Source organism: Chiloscyllium punctatum, chromosome 32 (genome assembly GCF_047496795.1).
Source record: "Chiloscyllium punctatum isolate Juve2018m chromosome 32, sChiPun1.3, whole genome shotgun sequence".
In the NCBI taxonomy this organism is placed as follows: Eukaryota; Metazoa; Chordata; class Chondrichthyes; order Orectolobiformes; family Hemiscylliidae; genus Chiloscyllium; species Chiloscyllium punctatum.
The window spans coordinates 20,707,080-20,724,601 of record NC_092770.1 but is presented as its reverse complement, the minus strand read 5'-3'; the positions used below and the strand labels follow the sequence as shown (position 1 = coordinate 20,724,601).

The window sequence follows — 17,522 nt, the reverse complement described above, 5'->3', positions numbered from 1 at the left end:
TCATTGTTCAAATAAAATTTGTGACAGAGGTCAACAAATCCTGGTTTCACAAGGGTGTTATGGGCTCATGAATAAAAACCAATAGGTGAAGTTGATATACATATCAATTGGAATCTAACTGAATAGTGGAAAGACAGAGGTTGAATAGTAGACTCCTACAAAATATAGTTCACATACAAAATCATTCATAATGTAGAGTTATTTCTCAATGAGAATAAACAAGATGTTGTTAAACATAACTGTGGCATTTTTCCTGTAAACTAATTTCGAGTGAAAATTCACTAAATTGGAGCATTCAGACATTTAGTTAGAAAATTGAGGTATTTGTATCAATAGGAGCTTAAAATTTGTCATAACACATTAATGTCAGCAAATTTAGACACAAAGTTTGATATGTTATACTGTTACTACCAAGTCAATTACACGTTTAAGGGTAAACAGGTGTTTGGCATTAATTGATCAGCTTCTCTCACTAATGAAACTTTCAAATTTTGTAGACGGCTGTGGAAATTCATTAATTGATTTCTGTGTTCAACTCAGTCAATTTCTAAATACTAATGAAATCAAGGGAAATGGAAGTATCATGGAAAAATGCTTTGATGTAGATGAAAGGTTGTAATTTAGAAATCGCTGAGTAGGCTCAAGGGCTGCATGATCCTACTCCAATTTGTTTGAGTACAACAAAAGGATAACTGGAACACAGTTCTAGAGTCAGGAGATCTGGAGGAATGTGTAAGAGTGAATTATTGTCAAAGCTATTGCCATGGAAAAGCTCTGTACCTTAGTTCCTAATTCACCATCAGGCTTGGAGTCATGTAAACTTCATCCCTTCATCTAAATGTTGATAACAGACTGCAAGTAACTAAGGCCCTAGTACTAATCCTTGGGGAAACTGTGCTGGCTCCAGTCAGCCAACATGAAAGTGAAATGTTCCTTTCTACTTAACTACTCCTGTCTGATAACCAATCCTTAATCCATTCTAAACTGTCACCCTCAATAACATATGCCTAATTTTAAGCAATAACCTATGGTGTTTTACCTTTATTGAAGACTTGCTTCGAAAATCCAAATGCACCACATGCATTGGCTACTCCTTATCCAAATTGCTAATTATTACCTCAAAAAAAAGAGATTAACACAAGTTTCCTTTCATAAATCTGTGTTATTTCTACCTAATCATATAATTTTGAATGCTGTGTTACCATGTTCTTAATAATTTATTCCAAGCATTTCCCTAATGATGTCAGGCTAATTCATCCTTTTCTCCTTTTCCTTGATCACTTTGGTTGCATTAGTATTTTCTGAATCCATGGGGACTGTTCTGAAATCTATGGAATTCTGGAACACTAAAGCTAATGGATTTACAATCTGTACAGCTACACATATTAGAGATAAAGGGAGGATGCCATGTTTAACGGTTCCCTTTTGCCATCCAAACTAAATGAGCATTTTCATATTGCTGAGTGACAGTATCAAAAAGATACAAAACAATGTTTCAAAGCATTGAAACTAAACAAGCCTTTTTGCTTGGTAAAGCATATAAAAATAAATATACATAGTCCTATTGTATATAATCTTTTAAACAAGAAAATATTTCACACTGTGCCTCTGCTCAGAGGTGAGAATCCAGCACAAAAACAATGTTTTTGTTCAAGGATAGATGAGAGTTAGGAGGGCATGGCTGCTGAGAATGGAGGAAACTACAAGTACATGGAGTATCAGCCAGGAACTGTCAGGCTCTTAAGCCCATGATTTTCCACCAATTATATGGAAAATCCCAGTCTTGTGATTTTGGGAATAAAAACTATGAGAAAGGAAGTTATCACACTTGCCAAGCCTCCATTATTGTATGAATTTTCATTGCTTTAGCAGACAAAACTAATTATTATTACAAGAAAGAAAATGTCAAACCTGTGAATCACTTCCACCAGAAGCAAAATACTCTCCATGCCTAGAAAATGTTACAGCAAGTATAGGGCCCTAAAACAAAAATTACTTGTTTAGTCTTTTGAAGAGCAGTTTATAATTAAGTTTTTATTTTCATTCAGACTTGTCATGTTAATGCACATTTCTATAATATCTTTCTAAGAAAGAACTATAAATGAAACTGCATTACAGCTATTAGGGTATAAATAAACATATAAGTGACTTCACATTTTGAGAGGTTTTCTGCCATTTCACAAGATCCCTTTGGACGGGAGCAAATTTGTACAAGTTTCCCAGCTGAGTTTATTTACTGATTTAACACTAATGGTTTATTCTGATTTAAAAGTAAATCAGAATCAGATGACAGAGCAATTGGAGAACTATAAAGACTATAAAGAACTAAATACATAATAGTTTCACTTTATAATGTGTCACTATTTTCACCTGGTGCCCATGAAGAGTGTAAAGCAATCTTCCTTCCAACAAATCCATTATCTTGAGAGTACAATCACTCGACGCAGTGATAAGATAGTTACCAGAAGGATGAAAAGACAAGCAGTTCACTGAAGCACTGTGGACTGTTTAGAAGGCAGGATGGTCAGACAGACTTAATGAGTTATACAAAATCAATTATTTATGAGCTTCCTAAAAAAAGGAACAATTAGAATTCCTAGACTTAATTTGCTGCACTGTGATGAGACTGTTTTTCAGGTGGCCACATTAAATACACACGTATGATCAGATTTCTTACCGGGTACACAATTACTGTACATTTTTTAAAAATCTTCATGGAATGTGGCAGTCATTGTCAAGGCCAGTATTTGCCCATCGCTAATTGTTTTTGAACTGAGGGACTTACTTGGCCTTTTCACCAGAGCAGTTAAGAGCCAACAATATTGCTGATAATAATCGAGAAACATGTAAGCCAGACCAGGTAAGGACGGCAGATTTCCTCCTCTGAAGCACATTAGTGAACCAATTGGGATTTTATGGGAATCGATGGTAGTTGTTACGATGACCATTACTGAAACTGGCATTATATTTCAGATTAATGATATGAATTTAAATTTCATTAACTGTTGTGCTGGGATTTAAATTCATATTCCCAGAGCATTAATCTGGGCCTCTGTTATTAATCAAATTATATTACCTCAATACCACCACCTCCCTGGACACAATAAGGCTCTTACGTCACCATGATGCAAATAGCAATGTGTTAAAATTAAATGATCATTACAGATTTAATCATGCTATCCCAATAATTACAATTCCATGCAAGTGTAGTTATTGTGATTTTAAAAATGAAAGCTAATGATTTACTAATTACTTGCTACAAGACTATAAACCAATACAAGAGGACTCATTTATTGCTTTTGCTTAGATCATTACTTAGAGTCATAGAGATTTACAGTATGGAAACAGACCCTTTGGTCCAACTTGTCCATGCCGACCAGATATCCCAACCCAATCTAGTCCCACCTGCCAGCACCCGGCCCATATCCCTCCAAACCCTTCCTATTCATATACCCATCCAGATGCCTCTTAAATGTTGCAATTGTACCAGCTTCTACCACATCCTCTGGCAGCTCATTCCATTTACGTACCACCCTCTGCGTGAAAACGTTGCCCCTTAGGTCTCTTTTATATCTTTCCTCTCTCACCCTAAACCTATGCCCTCGAGTTCTGGACTCCCCCACCCCAGGGAAAAGACTTTGTCTATTTATCCTATCCATGCCCCTCATAATTTTGTAAACCTCTATAAGGTCACCCCTCAGCCTCCGACGCTCTGGGGAAAACAGCTCCAGCCTGTTCAGCCTCTCCCTGTAGCTCAAATCCTACAACCTTGGCAACATCCTTGTAAATCTTTTCTGAACCCTTTCAAGATTCACAACATCTTTCAGATAGGAAGGAGACCAGAACTGCATGCAATATTCCAACAGTGACCTAACCAATGTCCTGTACAGCCGCAACGTGACCTCCCAACTCCTGTACTCAATACTCTGACCAATAAAGAAAAGCATACCAAATGCCTTCTTCACTATCCTATCTACCTGCGACTCCACTTTCAAGGAGCTATGAACCTGCACTCCAAGGTCTCTTTGTTCAGCAACACTCCCGAGGACCTTACCATTAAGTATATAAGTCGTGCTAAGATTTGCTTTCCCAAAATGCAGTACCTCGCATTTATCTGAATTAAACTCCATCTGCCACTTCTCAGCCCATTGGTCCATCTGGTCAAGATCCTGTTGTAATCTGAGGTAACCCTCTTCGCTGTCCACTACACCTTCAATTTTGGTGTCATCTGCAAACTTACTAACTGTACCTCTTATGCTCACATCCAAATCAATTTATGTAAATGACAAAAAGTAGAGGACCCATCACTGATCCTTGTGGCACTCCACTGGTCACAGGCCTCCAGTCTGAAAAACAACCCTCCACCACCACCCTCTGTCTTGTACCTTTGAGCCAGTTCTGTATCCAAATGGCTAGTTCTCCCTGTATTCCATGAGATCTAAAGCAGATTTTTATTCCTTTAGAATCCAAAGGAATTTCCTACACTTTATCATTTCCTCAATATACTAAATTGAGTTTGGGCCATTGCTCAATATTTAGCAAGCAGCCAATTTTTAAAAATGTATTATTCACACAATGCTGTTTTAAATATAGCCCACAATTATGCAGTATAGGTATTCCCTGCTTTTCAAATGTTCGTTTTACGCAATTTCGCTTTTACGAAAAGACCCACATTAGTACTTGTTTTGTGAATCCGAAGAGGATTTTTGCTTTTACGAAACACAGCAATACTTTTTCCACATATAAATCATGCACCTTTGCTTTAGGCCATTTTTGGCTTATGAAAGGTTTCGTGGAACTACCTGTATATACTTTTACTAGTTGCACAGAATTTTAAGAGCCATCCCACTGATTTTTTTGTTACACAACCTTGCAGTTATTCTCTAGAAGTATGAATTGTAGTAGCTCACAGGTCCCCCTTACTCTCCCTCATTCCTTCCTTTTGTCTTTCTTATTCCCTGCCTCACTATTCAGCTATCCTTCCTTCTCCAATCATCTCTTACACAACTCCCTCATTTTATACTCTGAACACACACACACCCACATATAATGTAGCTGTTAAGGGAAATGGATCTCTTGGCCCTTAAGAATGGCTATAGACAGTGGAAATATTGGTTATAATCTTGCAAATTTCTTTGGATTCTGGAATGGTCCCAACAGTCTCAAAGGATGCAAGTAAAACACTGTTCAAGAAAAGAGATATATGAAGTAGGAAACGATGGACCAGATTATCTAAAAATCATTGGGAAAATGCCAGAATTAATTATTAAGTAGTAGTGGGTAATTTAGAAAATCATAATACAATCGGGCAGATCAACATAGTTTTGTGAATTGGCAATAAAATGACAAAAATATTACAGCTCTTTGAGTAACAAATAGTGGATAAAGAGGAACTATAAGTTCATTGTATTTGGATTTGCAAAACACATTTAATGAAGTGCCACATTAAAGACTGCTGCACTAAGAATCTTAGGAATTGTAAGCAAAGTCAACATAGTCCTAGAGGACCATAGGGCTGCTCTCTCATGATACACAACTGGGCGGTGGTTTAACAATTATCATGGATAGAGGGCTGGTTAACAGAGACAAAGATTCAGAATAAATAGGACCTTTTCAGATTGAGAAACTGTAAGTGGAATGCTACAGGATCTTAAATATTTATGATATATACTAATGTCTTGGATGATTGACAGCATTCTAACCAAACCTGATGATAAAACAGAGACATAAGAAAGCAAGTTGTGAGAAAGATATAAACAGCATCTAAAGAGATACACAAAAGTGATGAGATTGGGGAAAAATATGGTAGAGAGAGTAAACTATGGCAAAATGTGAAGTTGTCTACTTTGACAGTACCAATACCACTGGAGTAGCATTATGACTCATTGGGGGAGCATGCTGGAAATCAAACACCAGCATTCCCAGAGTTGTCACAAAAGTTAAAGGTTTTATGAAGTATGCAAAGTTCCCAATTTACCTGATTTTCAGACCTGGATTAACAGAAAGCAGAGACAAAGTTTCTGTATGTAACATAAATTACAATTTCATACAGGTAATTACACTACAGCCATGTGAACAGTTTAAACCGTTGGCATGTAATTTAAATTTTAAAAATCTAATATCGTTATAAGCATCCCCTTACACTCACACAAACAGACAGGATAAAAACAAACAGATATGGCCGCGGGGGAAAGTCTTTGCTCCTGGTTCAGTGTTTGAGATAATCATCATGATTCTTCTGCTGGCCCGCTCTTTGCTTTGGTTGTCTTTCTCTGGTTGCTTCTACTGGCTGGTAAGAGATGCATGATGACTGGTAGATATTTTTAATCAAATCAGTTAATGACATTGCTGGAGCAAATGAACTTGAATCTGGGCTTTCTGGCTCAGAGTACTGACACTACCACTGTGCCACAAGACCCTGAAACAAGGTAGTCTGTACACCTCTGCAAACATGGGGAGAATGTCTGTGTGGAGTTTGCACAGTCACCTGAGAGTGGAATCAAACCTGGGTCCTTGGTGCCGTGAGGCTGCAGTGCTAAACACTGAGCCACTGTGCCGCCCTACCTAAGCATCTGAACATTCTCCAAGTTGCTTCCAAAACTCTAAACTACTTTTTAAAACAGCTTTTTCTCATTTCAGTCCATAGTTTTTAAAACACAAAATAAAATTAAAAAAAACATGTTTCTTATACTACTAATCCAGAGGTTCAGATGCTGGGGACAATGATTCAAATTTCATCACAACAACTGGTTGAATTTAAATTCAATGAATAAATTTGGAATATAAAGCTAGTCTCAGTAACAATACCCACAATTGCTATAGAACTCATCTGGTTCACTAATATTCTTTAAGCAAGGATATCTGCCATTCTTTCATGTGACTGCAGATCAACAGCAATGGGACTATTACTTACTGCCTTCTGAAATGGCCTAGAATGCCTCAGTTCAAGGGCGATTAGGCAGCAACACCCATAACATTTGAAACAATTTTAAAAATCTATTAAGAACTTGGATCTCCTTTTACAAAAATCAATTTAAAAATTAGCATGCAGATACAGCAAGTATTTAGAAATGCTAGTTGAATGCTGGCCTTTAGTGCAAAGGGATATAACATAAAAAATAGTGAAGTTTTATTACACCTGGACTACATATTGGTGAGGCTGCACTTAGAGACAGTATAAAGTTAAGGTTTCCTGCAGACCAGTCAGCCTGACGTCAGTGGTGGGAAAATTGCTGAAGAAGATTCTGAGGGATAAAATCAATTTATATTTGGAAAATAATAGGTTTATCAGTGATAGGCAACAAGGTTTTATGCAGGGGAGATTGTGCCTTCACCAACTTAGAACTCTGAGGGAGTGACCAAGTTGATAGATGAAGGAAGGGTTGTAGATGTCATATACATGGACTTTACTAAGGCACTTGATAAGGTTCCCCATGGTAAACTAATGGAGAAAGTGAAGTCACATGGTGTGCAGGGCGTTCTAGCTAGGTGGATAAAGAACTGGTTGAGCTATAGGAGACAGAGTAGTCGTTGAAATGGAGAAAGGTGACCGATGGTGTTTCACAGGGATCAACGTTGGGGCCACTATTGTTTGTGATATACATAAATGATCTGGAGGAGGATATTTTTGATCTGATCAGTAAGTTTGCAGATGACATGAAGATCGGTGGAGTAGCAGAAAGCCTAAGGGACTGTCAAAGAGTTCAGGAGATTATCGATAGACTGGAGAGTTGGGTAGAGAAGTGGCAGATGGAGTTCAATCCAGGCAAATGTGAGGCGATACATTTTGGGAAGTCTAATTCTAGAGTGATCTATACTCTAAAAGGAAGAGCCTTGGGAAAAGTTGATGAGCAGACAGATCTGGGAGTTCAGGTCCATTGTACCCTGAAGGTGGCTGCACAGGTGGATAGAGTGGTCAAGAAGACATATGGTGTGCTTGTCTTTATCGGATGGTGTAGTGAGTATACAAGAGCTGGCAGGTCATGTTAAAATTGTACAAGACTTTGGTTCAGCCGCATTTAGAATAGATTAGAGATTAGATTCCCTACAGTATGGAAACAGGCCCTTCGGCCCAACCAGTCCACACCAACCCTCTTAAGAGTAACCCACCCAGACCCATTTCCCTCTGACTAAATGCACACAATACTATGGGAAATTTGGCATGGCCAATTCACCTAACCTGCATATCTTTGGACTGTGGGAGGAAACTGGAGCACCTGGAGGAAACCCACGAAGACACAGGGAGTATGTGCAAACTCCAGTCGCCCGAGGCTGGAATCAAACCTGGGACCCTGGTGCTGAGGCAGCATTGCTAACCACTGAGCCACCGTGCTGTCCTATGTACAGTTCTGGTCAATACATTACTATTAAGATGCGAACGCTTTGGAAAGGGTGCAGAGAAGGTATACGAGGATATTACCTGGTATGGAAGGTGCTAGGTAAGTAGAGAGAGGTTGCGTAGGTTCGGATTGTTTTAATTAGAAAAAAGGAGATTGAGGAGAGATCTGATTGAGGTCTACAAAATCACGAAGGGTATACACAAAGTGGATAAAGATGAGCTTTTTCCCAGGGTGAGGGATTCGATAATGTGAGGTCATGCATTCAAGGTGAGAGGTGGAAAGTTTAAGGGGGATACATGCGGAAAGTACTTTACACACAGAGGGTGGTAGGTGCCTGGAACGCGTTGCCAGCAGAGGTAGTAGAGGCAGGAACGGTAGATTCTTTTAAGGTGCAACTGGACAGATGCATGATTGGGTGGGGAACAGAGGGATACAGATGCTTAGGAATTGGGCGACAGGTTTAGACAGTGGATTTGGATCGGCTCAGGCTGGGAGGGCTGAAGGGCCTGTTCCTGTGCTGTAAATTTTCTTTGCTCTTTGTTTCCTTACTTAAGAAGGAATATATATATGAAACAGTTCAGAGAAGGCTCATTAGGCTGCTATCTGGGATAAGTAGGTTGCTTTAGGATTTTCAAAAGGCTTCCAATAAGAAAAGACACGTAAGACTACTTAAGATACTAGCGTTGCATTCAGAGCACAAGAGCTAAAGAACAAAGATCTCGGACCATTTCAGGCTGGTCATCTGTAATTAATAGAGTGACAGTAAATATTGCTGGAATCACAATTATTTACAGTATATAGTACATTAATTTCCATCGTCCAGTTCATTAATATCATGAAATTTGAAGATGACAAAAATAGGTAGGAAGTAAATAGCTAGGATAACAGAGTCTGTAAGGGGATAAAGTGTGGTGAATGGGTTAATATTTGGCAAATCATAGAATCCCTATCTTGTGGAAACAAGCCATTCAGCCCCATCTAGTCCACACAGACCCTTAGGAGCAACCCACCCAGACCCACCCCACCCAACCCAAACCATTTCATTGCATTTCACTTCACCTGCCAACCTATCCCCCTGATCCTGCACTTCCCATAGCTAATCCACCTAGCCTGCACATCCCTGGACACTGTAGGCAATTAGGCATTGTCAATCCACCTAACATGCACATCCCTGGACTGTGGGAGGAAATCGGAGCACCTGGAGGAAACTCACGCAGACAAGGAGAATGTCTATATGGAGTTTCCACAGTCACCTGAGGCTGGAATAATATGGAAAATATGAACTTACTCACTTTAGCAGGAACAATATATTTTAAAAAAAGCTGAATATTAGTTAAATGGGAAAAGACTGCTAAAAAGCTGTAACAGATGGATTACGAATCACAAAATACTATCATACAAGTTCAGCTAGTAATACAGAAGGCAAACAGAATGTTGGCCTTTATTTCAATGGAAACAAAATATAAAAATAGGGACTTCTTGCTAAAACTTTACAACGCGCTAGTCAGACCTTATCTGGAACACTGCGAGTAATTTTAGTCCTCCTATCTAAGGAAAGAAATACTGGCATTGAAAGCAGTCTAGAGATGGCTCACTAGATTAATTCTGGGCATAGAGAGCTTTTTTAATGGGAAGTTGGGTAGGTTGGGCTTGTACTCCCTGGAGTTTAGAATAATGAGAGGAGACCTTAATGAAACATATCAATATCTTTACAGGGCTTACAAGGTAGATGCAGATAGGTTATTTCTCCTTCTGGGAGGCAGGGGCAGACGGGAGAATCTCAGAGTAAGAGGCCACCCAGTTAGATGTGGTGGAATTTATTCTATCAGAGGGCAGTGAATCGGAGGGTTTTTATGTTTTATTGTAGAGGGCTGTCAAAACTGGGTTGTTAAGTACATTAATGGTTGAGATAAACAAGATTTTTCATCAACAAGGCAATGAAGGGGCTTGGGGAAGAAGCAAGAATGTAGAGTTGAGGATTCAGATCAGCCAATGTTATCATTGAATGACAAATGTGACTCAATGGGCTTACATCTGCTCCTCGGTGTTTTGAGAAGAAGTTGACCAGAATTGGCCTAGATTAGTTGCAATTTAGAAGATCAAGAGGGGACCTTACTGAAACACTAGATCCAAGTGAGCTTGACAGGGAAGATGTTGAGAAAATGTTTCCTCTCATAGGAGAATCTAAAACTGGGGGAAAAGTAAAAATCAAAAAGGTTTCAAAATAAGAGATTCCAATTTAAGATAGACCGAGAGCAATCTCTTCTTTCAAGAGGATTGTTAGTTTCTGGAATTCTTTTCCCCAGGGACCAATGGCAGGTTAGATTAATGAGTACAGGCAAGGCAGAGATAGATTTATGATGGACAAGACAGTCCAGGGCTATGAGGCCAGAAAAGTGGAGTTAAAGCTTCAATTACATCAGTCATGATCTTGTAGAATGGTAAAGTTGCTCAATTTACCAAATGTCACATGTCTGCCCCTATATCTAAACAGCTCTTTGGCCCAAGAGAAGCACTTTAATTATAAACAATGTTATCTTACTTTTGTCTTGAAGATATGTTTTGTGGTAATAAGTGATACTGACACACATACCTTCTCTATATGAGAGTTAATAATACTTGACAAACTTCATTAGCTATCCTGTTTAAAATCAGGTTGATTTTTTTTTATCACAGACAATTTGAGCTTTGCATCACACTTTGAAATCAATATATGTAGAAGTGGTCAAAAGTCACAAATGTCAACCTCGAAGAGGTTTTGGGGTTTGGGGAGCTTTGGTTCACCTCTCCCATTTTAAAGCTCACTTTATTTTCTTTTTAAAATATGTAAATTATTTGACTATTTAAAAAAAAACCTGGAATTAAGAATCAACTGATGACCATGAAACTACGGTTGATTGTCAAGGAAAACTCATTTGGCTTACTAACGTTCTTTAGTGAAGGAAATCTGCCATCCTCACCTGGTCTGGCCCTCACATGACTCCAGATCCACAGCAATGTGGTTGACTCTTAACTGCCCTCTGAAATGGCCGAACAAGCCACTCAATTCAATGGCAGCTAGGGACAGGCAATGAATGCTGGTCAGCCAGCAATGCCCACGAATGAATAAAAATAAACATTCAACTTTTCTAATCTAGCTTTAGAACTTGCTGTAAAATCTTGTATACATCTTGTAAAATAGGAAATCATTGATTAAATTATGGAAATTGAATGCAAAGGTCAGTTAGAGAGGGATTGACAGGCAAATTTAGCATGGATGATGAGTAAATTAATGAAAAAGGCCAAAAAGTAAATATTAGAAAGAAAGTAAGTCAAGCTTCTGACAAAGGCAAACAAGATAAACATTTGATCTCAAACATGACCATTTTCCTTAATGCATCATATTCTGTAACTAACATAGCTTAACATGGAGACCTCAAAAATATTTGCGACTCAAAAACTGTGCGATACAAGAAAATCTATCTAGATTACGTGAGGAACAACAGTGCTGAGAATAAGGGTAAAGTCAGCATGGTCTCATCAAGGGAAGATCATGCCTGACAAATCTGCTAGAATTCTTTGAAGTAGTAATGAACTGGTTAGACCAAGGAGAGCCAAAGGATGTTATCTACCTGGACTTCAAGAAGCCTTTTGACAAGGCGCCATACAGGAGGCTATGAGTAAGATAAGGGCCCATGGTGTGACAGCCAAGGTGCGAGCATGGATAGAAGCTTGGCCATCTGGCAGAAAGCAGAGAATGGGGATAAAAGTGTCCTTCTCAGGATGGCAGTCAGTAATAAGTGGGGTTCCACAAGGCTCAGTGTTGGGATCACAGTTATTCACTTTATATATTAATGATCTACATGAAGGAACTGAGGGTATTCTGGCTAAATCCGCAGACGCTACAAAGATAGGTAGAGAGACACGTAGCATTGAGGTGGCGGGGAGGCTGCAGAAGGATTACGATAGGTTATGAGAGTTGGCAAAGAAGTGACAGATGGAATACAACGTGGTCATGCACTTTGGTAGGAAGAATAGAGGCACAGACTATTTTCTAAATGGGGAGAAAATTCAGAAGCCTGAAATGCAGAGAGATTTGGGAGTTCTAGTCCAGAATTTTCTCAAAGTAAACTTGCAGGTTGACTTTGGAAGGCAAGTGCAATGATGGCATTTATTTTGAATGGCCTTGAATATAAAAGCAGGGATGTACTTCTGAGGCTCTATAATGCTCTGACATGTTTGGATTTTGTGCGCAATTTTGGGGATCATTATCTCAGGAAGGATGTACTGACCCTGGAGCACGTTCAGGAGGTTCACGAGAATGGTTCCAGGAATGAAAACCTTAACATAGGAGGAACGTTTGAAGACTCTGGGTCTATACTCAATGGAGTTGAGAAGGTTGAGGGGGGGGATCTAATTGAAACATACAGAGTACTGAATGGCTCAGACAGAGTAGATGCTGGGCAGATGTTTCCATTGGTAGAAGAGACAAGGGCACAGCCTTGGAGTAAAGACCTTTTAGAACGAAAATAAGGAGAAACTTCTTCAGCCAGAATTCATTGCCACAGAAGGCTGTGGAGGCCAGATCATTGAGGATATTTAAGACTGAGATAGAAAGACTCCTGAGTATCAAGGGGATCAGGATTATGGGGAGAAAGTGACAGGATGGGATTGAGAAAATTATCAGCCATGATTGAACGGCAGTACAGGCTCAATGGGCCAAAATGCCTAATTTCTGTTCCTATGGCTTATGGTCTAAACAATGCAACTATAAAGGTGAATGGTATTGTGTTAAGCACAGATCCATAAACGTTTATAATTCGTAACATTGATAATTTTTTCCGGTCCCTAGGCATTTATAAAATTTGTTCAAAAATGCTACAAACATGCAAGATTGAAGTTTGTTGAATATGGTGAACTATCTTCTCACAAACATAAATAATTTACCAGTTGTTTAATATAAACATGTCAGTATTAACTCAGTTCTCATTAGTTACCTTGGTAATGTTGTAGCAGTTTGTTTATACGAATATCCCAAAGCTTCACAGTATTGTCAGTTCCTGCTGAGGCAATACAGGTACCACTGGGATTAAAATCCACAAAGTTGGCAAATCTGGATTATAATAAACATCATATTTTTCAGTATAAATTAAAAGACCATTGTGGCTTACAGCAAAAACAGTGATGGAAACATTTCAGGTATTTGGATAGCTAAATCTTGTGCCTATAGAGTGTCTGCCACAGTTTTGCTACAGAAACAAAGCATTCTACCAAAAGAAAATCAAATGTGACATCTGAAGTCGAAAATTTACAAGCTATTCTAACTACACGCTGAATGACCACAGCAGGTCATACGTAGCTCTAATATCCAGATTTGCCTAATGAGCTTACATCAGAGAATGAATAGAATATCAACAAAATCATTTAGATTATTTTACGGTGTGATTTAATGAACTGGAGGTTGCAAGATTAATGCATTTTGTAAAGAAGAAATATGAACTTACCCTCTGTAATCAGTGAAAGTATTGATACATTCTCTGCTCACTGTGTCCCAGATTTTAACAGTTCTGTCGTCACTACAGGAGACTACAAGTCTTCCATCTGGAGAGAACCTAATGATTGAGTGCCAGAAAAATATTTAAAATAGAGTAAAGATATCTCTCATAAAATGCAAATATCTTGCAAATTTAAGCACCATTAAAAACAGAGGCCTTGCATGAATGTTAAAGTGCCATCCTTAACCTGGGTGCAAACACTGAACTAATGAATAAAATCACAATGTATAGTTCAAACTAGTCAAATTCTGATTAAGAGTGAGAATACAAGAAATAGGAGCAGGAGCAGGCCGTTTGGCCCTTCGAGCCTGATCTGCCATTCAATAAGATCATAGATTCAGATCCACTTACCCACGCTTTCACCGTACTCCTTAATTCCTTTATTGATAAAAAAAAAATTCCATCTTAGCTTTAAAAACGTTTACTGAAGTGGGGTCAACTACTTCCCTAGGCAAACAATTCCGTAGATTGAAGTAGTTCCTTGTCAATTCAATCCTAAATCTGCTCCCCCAATCTTGAGGCTATCGGTTTCACCTGCCAGTGGAAACATCCTCTCTGCTTTTATCTTATCTATTCCCTTCATAATTTTACATGTTTCTTTATGATACCCCTGATTCTTCTGAATTCTAATGAATATAACCCCAGTCTACTCAGTCTCAACTCATAAGCCAACCCCCTTAACTCCAGAATCAATCTAGTGAACCTAATAAAAATAAAGTATAATGCACTGTAATACAAAAACACAGGACAATTTTCAAATCTGTATAGGCATGTCCCAAACGTGATTCAGAATTCATTCTTAAAATTTCAAATTTGTCAAATAAGTTAATCCTCTGTGATAGTTCAGCTAGAGTGACTTCTGCACAATGAATAGTCTTGTATTCTGTGCCTGAAGACAAATTCAACGCACAGTGACCTTGCTTTGCTGGTATCAATCTGATCCATGCTAGTCACTGAACCAACCAGCCACCCAATACATCAAAGCTGCTGTGACAGCATAAACCTTTACATTCTTTTGTAGACTGGAGCTATAGATCATGATGGCCAAGGCTCCAATTTCTGTCTATCATATGGCTGGGCAAGAATATCTCCTGTTCTTACAGCCTGCCTCTGGTGTATGTTGAATAAGTTGATATTCAAAACTGTTTGACTGCTATGAATGCACTTCCATCACCAACAACTTCTGTGACTCAAATAAAATCTCTGGCTCAGAGAAAAGGACACTGGCAGTCTTGAGGCAGAGCTCTAATGAGCATAACCTGATCAAAATTATCTAGATGAACTCTAGTAGCCCCAGTTGAAATTATTACAGAACAGGGGTGACATTGCGTCGCTTGTTTACTCAAATAAAAACAGAAACTCAGCTGGTATAGTATCATCTGTAGAGAGAAAGCGGATCTAACATTTCAAGCTCAGTGACATTCTTCACTACAAAGCTCTAGTGAAGAGATGATGTCAGCAAACACTCGCTAATTAATTTGATTGTTCTGCTAGGAAATTCCATGTCACTGGTCACAGGTTCTGAGAGTCATTGCATGTTGATACGCTCACATTGACTGCATATTTGACAGGTGTTTCTGGGAGGTGGTATTGGCTCTTTGCCTTGAGATTGTTCAGATGACTGAAATAACATCTGGGATATCATTTAATACTGCACGGTGTAACAGGCAGTATCAAATTCAGTGGGGAACAGTGACAGTTTAACTATCATCACTACTGCAAATCCAAGTCTCTAAATTGGTTAAGTCAATGTTTATTTCAATGCACACAGAGCTCAGAGGGATGATGGTTGGTGCAAAAAAAAACACACTCAAACACAGCTGTAGTATTAACATACAAAGGACAATATTGTAAAAATAACATTTTAATTACACTGAAGAATAGCAAGCTGCATTTAATTCAGCATAAACTTTTCTGTTGATGCAAACCACAAAATAACTTGCCGTTTCAAATCGCATTTTAGCTTTGGGTCATCTAAATTAACTCTCAATATCTTCATTGTACAGCATGGTCACACGTAACCAGCTGTATTCTTTAATTTCAATTAAACCAAACAGAATGACACATCAGGAGAAACTGAAGCTTAATTCTATCTTGTTTCCTTGAACTTTTGTCCCATTTTGTGAAGAAGGGAAAATGGGAGGAACTCTGTCTGGTTGTGCGAATATTCCAGGTTCACAAGCTGAAGGAAGGGAAAACTCGAAAGCCTCGATGGAAAGGACCTAAAGTAAAAAAAGCATACGTCTGGGAGGAAGGAAAATTGCACAAGCAACTATATCTGCACTCAGACATAGTGGGAAAAGTAGTATGTTATTGTATCTGAAGATTTCTATGACTCATGAGGAACATAAGGACTAAAGTGAAGTGAATGCTAGAAATAATTATTCATGTTTATAGCACTCCTTTGTTTTATGATTAAGCCTCTTTTTAGCTACATTCTTTTTACGAAAAATGGGAGTACTTGTGTCGTATTTTGTTTCATGCCACTGGAGGATTTTTGGTTATTGTTTTCCTCATAAAGGAAAAATGTACAACAAACAGTGACATTGGGTATTGGGAAAATGCATATTAGGAATCAAACCTTTTGAATAAGTTAACAACGTCAGCATAATTTTTGTACCAGAAGTAGATATTGCTTGGAACACAGTAAAAATGTCCCAGTGGAAAACAAATCTCAATCTATGAATTCAACAACTTTAGGCACAGTATATCACATGCTTAATTCCTATTGCACCTCTGACTGAATTCAGCAAACTTAGCAGGTATTTAAGATTTTATCTAACTTGATAAGGCAAAATAAAATGAATGAAACTTAAAAATTCTGCCACTCTATCAAATTTATGCAGTGCAGACTCAATTTAATTATGATTCAAAAATAAGTACAAATATCAAACCAACATTATGATCAGATACTTGTAAACAGATAACATTTTCATTCACTATCTGTTCCTGAAAATAAATGTACCTGGCAGAACGAACCCAGTTATTGTGTCCTTTAAATGATAACAGAAACCGTTGTTGATGCGTGTTCCACACCTTTATTGATTTGTCGTCAGATGCTGTAACCAGGAAATTTCCATCACAGGAGAAGTTCACACTGCGAACTACGGCACTGTGGGCTGTGAATGTAGTTGATGTTCCTTTACTAATTAGAAGACAGCAAAATCACTTCAGTGCTTTCTAAAACAGACATACCAGATAACACAGGCTGTTTCTAAATCAATTTAACAAACATCAATGCTATTTTTAAGACCTAAAAAAAGTGACAAAACTCTTCCTTTAGGAAAACAACACTCCCTTCAATTCATTTTCAATTTAAATATGAGTTAACCGCAATGTTGTCGTCAAACGGTTATTGGATGAAAAAAAGCACACTTTTTGAAACTAAGTGGAGTTTTATACTCTAGAAATAGCTGCAATGCTTAATTGCATCAATTTAGTATTCTAGATATCATCCCTGGAATCCTTACCACGTAATAAACACGATGTTGAGCAGACTGGATTTTCAGTGTAACAGCTTGCACTGCCCTGAAATCATATTGAAAATACAAGACTAGATGCTAAGAGGGCCCTTGTGGTTCAGTGACCAGGAAGCCTTGATTCAAGTCCCACCTGCTCCACAGATTTTTAATAACAAATCTGCACAAGT

General features: G+C 38.3%; 1 protein-coding gene across 5 annotated transcripts in view; it reads right to left on the bottom strand.

The window, feature by feature from the left end:
• The window catches only part of LOC140457965 (uncharacterized), a 108,848-nt gene that overhangs the window by 70,332 nt on the left and 20,994 nt on the right, over nucleotides 1-17,522 (bottom strand). For all 5 annotated transcript variants that reach the window (XM_072551844.1, XM_072551840.1, XM_072551843.1 and 2 more), the window contains exons 4-8: nucleotides 16,839-17,018; nucleotides 13,823-13,930; nucleotides 13,316-13,431; nucleotides 2,371-2,504; nucleotides 1,912-1,980 (exon numbers count right to left, since the gene is read on the bottom strand). In XM_072551844.1, the coding sequence (XP_072407945.1) occupies nucleotides 1,912-1,980; nucleotides 2,371-2,504; nucleotides 13,316-13,431; nucleotides 13,823-13,930; nucleotides 16,839-17,018 (607 nt within the window). The remainder of the gene's footprint in view (nucleotides 1-1,911; nucleotides 1,981-2,370; nucleotides 2,505-13,315; nucleotides 13,432-13,822; nucleotides 13,931-16,838; nucleotides 17,019-17,522) is intronic.